We start from the raw sequence: 8,749 nt of genomic DNA on the forward strand, positions 1-8,749 counted from the left end.
GTGAAAGGACAAGACAGGGCTGAGGCTATAGGTGGATTGCCATGGAAGCAAGATGGGCAGTCATGGGAGGAAACTGGAAACAGATGTGATCAGCACAGGCACATATCATCCTGATAAGTGATCCGTCTCTCAGGTTGGGCAGTGATGTACCAGCTATGACAAAACTGATGGGTAACATTTGCTGATTTCCATGGTGGAAATACTTCCACCAAGGCCAATTTCAAGCTACCAAGAGTTTAACAACCAGCTCAGAAAAATCCTGACCATTTAACAACTGGCTCTGGCAAGCCTGTATCCTCTGGCACAGACACAACACAGCCCCCTGGGTTTCCTCTGTAAAGTTTCCTCCCCCAACTTGCGTTGATGTAGAGTGAGAAGCATGAGGTTCCTCTAAGCTGCCTGAGATCAGCCCCACCTGCTCACCAAGAGGAGACAAGCCTGACAGGTAACAAAGTAAAGGCTCTGTGAGATCCTGTCCTCTGTCCCTCTCAGAGAGGGGAATCTGTGTCTTGGTACAGGTTGGCCCACAAGCAGACCTAAGACAAGCATTTAGTGGAAGTAGTTTGTTTGGGAGGTGATTCCAGAAGGCGTCAGCACGAGTGTAGAGAAGGGAGACAGGGCAGGACCTGAGTCAGAAGAGGACGTGTCAATGAACAGGTCCCAGAAGTGGACGACAGGGGCTCAAGCCAGCTGGGGACCTCAGGGGGAGGTGTGACATGTCTGGGAGTGGGCCCCCCAAGGAGTGAGGAAGAGGAGGTATTTTTCCACCAAGTCCCCCCAATGGTTGGTTGAGGCTGCTCCCTGGGTTCAAACTCCCCAATGTTCCCAGTCTGCCCCAGAGCACAGGTCAGCTAGAGAATGGGGAGTGGGCAAGACATGGACAGTGTCTGAAATACCCAGGCAAACAGATATGTGACCTGTGTGTCACTCTGTGTATCTCTCACACTCATGCAGAGCTCTTCACCCCAATGAGCAGGATGCTTCTTTTTAATGGTACAAAACATTTATATACCTTTGATCCCTAAACACAAGTTCACAGGAACTTCCCAGGTGGTCCAGTGGTTAAGAAGCCACCTTCCAATGCAGGGCACGTGGCTTCGATCCCTGGTTGAGGAACTAAGAGCCCACCTGCCGTGGGGCAACTAAACCCGCGTGCCACAACTAGAGAGAAGCCCACGACAAAGAGCCTGAGCACTGCAACGATGACCCAGTGCAGCCAAAAATAAAAATAAAAATGAACACAAGCTCACAACTGAAATCTGGGACCCAGCTGAAGAAACAGTGATGTGTTCAATGTCAAAGGAAAAGCAAGGAGGGTGGGCTTTCCAGAGTTAAGATTGTCAAGGGCAAGTGAAACACTATGGGCATTGTACCTGTAGGCTTAGCCTTGAGACTGAACTGCGTCTATGTGAGTGTTTAACAAATGCCTGACCCCTCCGGACTGTCACCTCCATGTGAGCAGGGACAGCATCTCCACCAGCACTGCACACAGGGCAGGTCTCCTTAAGTCCCTACTGGGTGTTGGAGGAGGAGGGCAGAGGTGTATGAAGGGCACGGGAGGGACCCGAGAATGGAGACGTTGTCCTGGACCTCTTGGCCCTGTTGCCTCTCCCCATGCCCTCCTGGAAGGAACAGGGGCCTCCCCCATGACTGTGTTTACAGGAGTGATCTCTCTCTCTCTCTCTCTCTCTCTCTCTCTCACACACACACACACACAAAAGAGGCTACCCAGAGTTAAGGACTCAGTCCTGGCAAGTGGGAGGAGGGGAGACAAATGAAATTGAGGCCTGGAGTAAGTTGCTTTCACAAGAATTTATTTCTCAGGGTCCAGAAGTCTGAACCAGGGCAGGCAGACGCTTTGGACTTTTCCCTGGGCTGACAATTCACCCAATTAATCTGATTATTGGGACGATAATTGGGCCATACTTCTTCCAACCTCTTAGTATCTTCCTACCCAGGCTTCGCAGTCCCCCAACACTCTGGGGCTATGCAACAGGAAGAAACAAGTTACTATGGAAAATGGGCCCAGGGTAAGACCAGAATCCTCCCCACGTGGACATCCCCACTAACTGGGTGACTTCAGGAGACTTTGGGCCCCAGTTCACTTTCTGGCTGTGACCTTTGGAGCATGTGGTTGAAACCCTACACCCACAGACAGATGAGGAAACTGGGGTCCACAGATGGCAAGGGGTTTCCCAGGGTCACAAGCCCATCCCATCAAAGCTGGACGGGAGTAGGGGCTAAAGGCACATTACTCTAGTCAGTGCCTCTCAGAATTCAGCAGTAAGAATCCCCTGGAGGCCTGGTGAAAATACAAATGGCTGGGACCCAGCCCAGAGTCTGATTCAGGAGGTCTAAGTGGGGCCTGGGAATCTGCCTTCCTGTCAAGTTCCCGGGTGGGACCCCACTTAGAGAACCACTGCTCTAAGGGATGGCAGAGCCAGTCCTGGAGACCTGGGGCTTGGGTGAGGGAGGGGCCAGGTAGGAGGGCCTTCCTCTGCCCTGGAAGGGGCAGTGGGTATTTGGTCCAAAGGATGTTCCACAACCCACCCTGTTATTAGCTCCACAACACAGAATGGGCCACTCACCACAGTGCAAGTGATATCGAAGTTGTCCCTGATCTGAGCCAGGGTGACTGTCCCCACACACTCTTTCACCAGCTGTAAGGGGAGGTTCGAGTTCAACCTGAACCCCCAGACCATTGCCTCCCAGTCTCAGCCCAGGGGCTGGAAATCTTCCTGGAAGCCCTCAGTTCAGATCCCTGGCAAGCATCCACCAGCACTCTAAGCCTCCAGCCTCACTCCATTCTCCTTGAAGTCACACTGCTCTGGGGCTGCTGGGTCGTCCTGGGGCACACGGTCTCCTTCACCGTGAAGCTCACAGGCTTTGGGGTGTCCAGGTTCTCATCCTGGTCAAGGATCAAAGTGGGGTGACTGGGCTCAAGCTCATGCTTCCTTCTCTGATCTGTCTCCCTGCCCCTCACCTAGACGGCAGCCTCTCCAGCCCCTCCTGTGTGCCTGGCCCTGGGCTTGGTGCTGGGTGAACAGGAGAAGGGGACAGAGCCCACTCCTGGACTCATGGGCACACAGATAGCAGGAGCGGACCTCAGACTAGCTCTGATGAGAACACCTTCCCCACGGAGGGGCTGAGGCAAGTCAGGGACCACCTGCAGGGAAACACCTTGTCACTGGAACCTCCAAGCTGAGCAGAGCCCTCCCTCGTAGGGAGACAATGAGGAACAGATGGGACTTAAAGCAGGGAAGTCACATCACAGACCGAGTGACCGCCCCCCCATCCCTGGAGCTCCCAGAAAGCCCTGGAGCCCAGGGCACCTGTTCCCACAGTAGAGATGCTAAGGCAGGAAGCTCTCATGCTAGGAGGGGACCCAGCTCTGAGAAGGTTTCCTGGAAGAGGTGGGAGCCCACCTAGAGAGAGAAGTGCCTTCCTGACAGGAGGTAGAGCCTGAGCAGAGGGGGTGACAGCGTGGCCAGGGCTGGCGGGAGAAAGCCCCCTTCCCAGGCCCCTCCTGACTCACGGTCTTGGGAGGCGGGTCCAGCTCCAGGAGGCGGTAGAGATTAGCTTCTAAGGACCACTCGTTGAGCTGATCCAAAGCACGAAACACAGCTTCCCTGTAGCTGAGGGCCTGGGCGCTGACCGAGGGCACCACTAGTCCCAGCAGCAGTAGCCACAGTGACCACCGCCCCAAGGCGAGGCTGGCCCTCTGGGTCTCCATGGTCCCCAAATCGGCCTCCTCCCAGCATGCAGGACCGTCCTTTATGTCCCTCCTGGGCCTGTTGCAATGGCCCAACCACGTGTCTTCCTGACCTGCCCCATCCCTGATCTCCTCCCTGGCTGTGAGCTGGACTTGCCTCAGCCCCTGCTGTTGCCTCACGGGATTGCTGGGCAGTGGGAGCGGGAAGCCTCCTGTGAAGTTGAAGAAATGGTTTCTCCATCTCCCTGACAACGTCTTGGCCTCTCCTGGGGCCCACGGGGAGTGTCATAGGCAGGGTTGCTCAAGAGCATTGAGTCCTCCAGGAGAGGGAGGACCAGGCTCTGTCTTACATCCCCTCTGCCTCCACACTCTGGCCTCCTCAGGAATAGGGTAAAGGAGTGTATTCAGCACTCAATCTCCTCCTCTAGGCACTGTCTGGCAGAGAGTAGTCATCAGTTAATGTTGGTGAGTGGATGACTGTACCAGCTCCTTCTAGAGCCTTACACACCTAGCCAAACCCTAGGCAGACAGTCAACCCCACACCATCTTGTCTTCTGGGCCCAGCCCTCAACCAGTCAGGGGCCTGGCTCCATTTGTCCCCTTTCCTGGATTCTTCTCCACTGACTTTCTCACTCTAAAAATGTCCCATCCCAAGTCCCTGCCAGCAGTGGCCTATTACCCTGGCCCCTCCCAACCAAGCCTCAAGAATAGTAGAATTTTAAAAGTTCAATCTGGGATTCCTTATGAAAAGTTCCAGCAAAGCAGACTTAAAGGAGCCTATATGGTCAGTCACTTTTTCTTGCTGAACTCATAAATAATCAGGCCAATTTTATTGAAACTAGACTTAATTTGCAAGCAAATTAGTCTTATGCTGGTTATCTTTGATAAAAATGGGGGTAACTTTAGACAGAAAAATTATGTTTCAGTAGAAAATTTAATATGTACTTGAGGATATTAAATACTAGTTCTGTTCATTGTCATTGAGGTTTTGTTGTCTACTTATAAACTGGTCTGGATACTGATTTCTCCTCATTTCCTCTAATATCTGGCTACAACTCTCCAAACTAATGTTTCTAATTTTTCTCCCATCCTACTGACTTGGAATCGTTGAGAACTAAAACTGCCCTTTTCCTGAAGCTATGCAGGCTAAAATAGGACAACTTAATATAAATATCAGAGAAATCACCATAACAGCTCATGTATGGGCAATCTTCAAGCCTGTTGCTGTGTGGGCCACTCAGAAGCATCACCAGAGATTCAAACTGTGACCCAGGAAAATCTATTAGATTGCCACTGTCTGCCCTCACTCCATTTGAAGAGGATTTAAGCCCAACACCTAGAAATCTGGCTGCCTTCAGAAGTCAGAAATTGGGATTACAATCTGCTCCAGTCACTCACCTTTGTTTTTTATTTTTTGTTTTTTGTTTTTTGCGGTACGCGGGCCTCTCACTGCTGTGGCCTCTCCCGTTGCGGAGCACAGGCTCCGGCCGCGCAGGCTCAGCGGCCATGGCGCACGGGCCCAGCCGCTCCACGGCATGTGGGATCCTCCCGGACCGGGGCACGAACCCGTGTCCCCTGCATCGGCAGGCGGACTCTCAACCACTGCGCCACCAGGGAAGCCCCCTTTTTTAAAAAAAAAATTTTTTTTTGGTTTTGATTGTTTCCATAGAAATGCCTCTCATTAAATACCTGATTGCTTGTACTCTGTAGGCCTAACTTGGGGAACCCACCTGCATCACTGCTTCCGAAAATGAAGCACAATCTTTTAACTAAACTGATCTATTCTCAGGACTAAGAGACTGGTTTGATGAGATATGGAGCAACCTACCATCTCTGGAGAGGCTCAGAACTATTTCACAGGATGGTGCCAAATATTAACATTTTCCACAATATTATGCAAATCCTTGAACAAATCCCTAGGACCCTCAAGATCACTGACCTATTTTCATGGCTGAAACCTTCAAGTTTGGGACAATGGTTCTAGACTGGATTTCAGACTATTGCCTGTATAATTATTATAAGATTTGCTACTACAACCACTAAGGAGAACAGTATGGAGGTCCCTTAAAAAACTAAAAATAGAACTACCATACAACCCAGCAATCCCACTACTGGGCATATACCCAGAGAAAACCATACTTCAAAAAGATACATGTGGGCTTCCCTGGTGGTGAAGTGGTTAAGAATCCGCCTGCCAATGCAGGGGACATGGGTTCGAGCCCTGGTCCAGGAAGATCCCACATGTCACGGAGCAACTAAGCCCATGTGCCACAACTACTTAGCCTGCGCTCTAGAGCCCACAAGCTACAACTACTGAGCCCATGAATCACAACTATTGAGGCCCGCGCGCCTAGAGCCTGTGCTTTGCAACAAGAGAGGCCACCGCAATGAGAAGCCCATGCATCACAACGAAGAGCAGACCCCACTCGCTGCAACTAGAGAAAGCCCGCGGGCAGCAACGAAGACCCAACACAGTCAAAAATAAATAAATAAATAAACAAGTTAATAAAATAATTAATTTTAAAAAAAGATACATGTACCACAATGTTCATTGCAGCACTATTTACAATAGGCAGGACATGGAAGCAACCTAAATGTCCATTGACAGATGAATGGATAAAGAAGATGTGGCACATATATACAGTGGAATATTACTCAGCCGTAAAAAGGAATGAAATTGAGTTATTTGTAGTGAGGTGGATGGACCTAGAGTCTGTCATACAGAGTGAAGTAAGTCAGAAAGAGAAAAACAAATAGCATATGATAACGCACATATATGGAATCTAAAAAAAAAACAGTGCTGATGAACTTAGTGGCAGGGCAGGAATAAAGACGCAGACGTAGAGAACAGACTTGAGAACACAGTGGGGGAAGGGGAGGCTGGGACATAGTGAGAGAGTAGCACTGACATATATATAATACTAAATGTAAAATAGATAGCTATTGGGAATCTGCTGCACAGCACGGGGAGATTAGCTCAGTGCTTTGTGACGACCTAGCGGGATGGGATAGGGAGGGTGGGAGGGAGACTCAAAAGGGAGGGGATATGGGGATGTATGTATAAATATAGCTGATTCACTCCGTTGTAGAGCAGAAACTAACACACAATTGTAAAGCACTTATACTCCAATAGAGATGCATTAAAAAAAAAGATTTGCTATTGTAATCCTATTTAGATGTGTGTTTCTGGGTTATAACCTCTGACTTTTAGCATATCAACTACCCAGGTAGTTAAGGTCCTCACTATTGACTCTGATGCCCAGGCATCACTTGGTGGATTGTAGTGTAAACCCTGACAGTTGATTGGTTTTTTTTCTTTCTCTTTTTTCTTTTCTTTTTTGTAATGCAAGTGCCTGATTTAAGCTTTGACGGCCAGGCATCCACTTCAAAGGTGGCTATCTTGAATAAACATGTTGTCAGCCGAGTGACTAGATTAAAAAAGCCAGGCCACCTCCCCCTACTGAGGGTCCTTTGTTTCAGATTTCTTTAACTGACCATTTGGGCCACTTGTTTTTTCTCTTCCTGTGCTTTAAATTCCTGCTCTTATGTTTTAAATTCACCAATAAAAAGTGAGCCGTTAGAAACCCTAGGCCCCCATCCTCAACTGCAATAAAAGCAGGACCCCAGGCCCATACTCTCTTTCTCTCTCTACCCTAGATGTCTTTGAGTGGCCCCAGTCATGCCACATAATTTCCCAGTCCCATAAATAATGAAACTTTTTTTTCAGAGTTCTCTGATGGCGATTGCTGAAGGGCATCGTGCAGTCATAATCAGAGCCCCAAGGGCTGGTCCTGTCACAACACTGGCTGTTGATAGTCTGAGACCTGCACACAACACTGACCCTTGAGAGTCTTGCTGAGAGTACTCAGCCAAGGGCTGCCTTCCTGGAGACACCGGGCTCAGGCAGAAGAAGTCCATAGTTCCCCCTTCAGGAGCCTTGGCCGAGGAGGTGCTCTCACGAGGCCCAGCTCAGTCATAGGCCCAATTCATTTCTCAAATGTCTGACCCTCCCAGAAGGCCCACTGCCCACCCCTCAAATGGAGCTCTCACATCTTATGCTAGCAACCCTGCCAGCTCCCACAATTGCTCCAGCCAACCACTTCCTTTTCCACTCCACCTCCCTCCACAGCCCCTTAGAGAGCCAGGGCTGCATCCCAGCCCGCTGCCTGTGCACGGCCCTCACCATGTCCAGCTGTCCATCTCAGGGGCCATACCCACCAGCCAGCCACAGGGTCCCTGTGCAGCCAGCTCTCTCACAGTGAGTTCTGCCCATTGGATCTTCGGGGGTCCTTATCTGTAAGCCAGCTGACCTCCATGGGGCCTGCCTCAGTTTACTAGAGATGTACTAATAATACGGACCCTCCCAAAGGGAAGGGTTTGGAGTCTCAACCAGAACTTTCTCTGATGAAGGAAATATTCTGTATCCGTGCTATCCAGTATGGCAGCCATTAAACACACATGGCTACTGAGCACTTGAAATGTGACTTGTGCAACTGAGGAACTGACTTCTTAATTTAATTTTCATTAATTTAAATTTAAGTGGCCACATGTGTATAAGACAGTGGTAAAGATCCTTTTTACTTTGGTCTCCTTGCAAAATTTTTCTCCTCCTTTATAGTTCCATATTCCAAGGTGTTTGTGGCAAGAGGATCGCCTTTAACAACCCCAAAAATGTTAGGCCTTGCCCACTCGGCTCAGGACCAAAAGGAACCTCTTAGGATTTGCAGGAATTGACGTTGTCTTGTCCACACTGACTTGAGAGGGAATAGAGCTCTCAGTGGGAGGCCTTTGTCCCAGGACCATGTTCTTGTTCGCAAGCTGCTGACCTTCGTTCCACCCCCGCTGGGACAGGAAGGGAGAATCGTAGTGCTATTGCCATTTCACAGATGAATAAACTGAGGCCAGCCCAGACCAGGATAAAGCAACTTGCCCAAGATACCAAACTACTCAGAGACAGATATAAGGTTGAGGCTCCAACCTCTCCCAGCTTCAGCTCACCCTCTCATCCCCCTCTTCCCCTTGCAGATGATGGGAGGA

The 8,749-nt window shown here is 49.9% G+C and overlaps 1 protein-coding gene across 1 annotated transcript; it reads right to left on the minus strand.

Annotated features, from left to right (window-relative positions):
• Positions 1-2,424: 2,424 nt before the first annotated feature.
• LOC307058895 (cathelicidin-5-like) lies at positions 2,425-3,733 on the minus strand (the record flags this gene model as incomplete). Its single annotated transcript, XM_079712599.1, is given in 5 exon segments — positions 2,425-2,502; positions 2,589-2,660; positions 2,802-2,833; positions 2,836-2,908; positions 3,536-3,733. Coding segments are annotated over 5 exon segments (453 nt in total).
• Positions 3,734-8,749: the final 5,016 nt, after the last annotated feature.

Source organism: Hyperoodon ampullatus (assembly GCF_949752795.1).
Source record: "Hyperoodon ampullatus genome assembly, chromosome: 10".
Classification (NCBI taxonomy): domain Eukaryota; kingdom Metazoa; phylum Chordata; class Mammalia; order Artiodactyla; family Ziphiidae; genus Hyperoodon; species Hyperoodon ampullatus.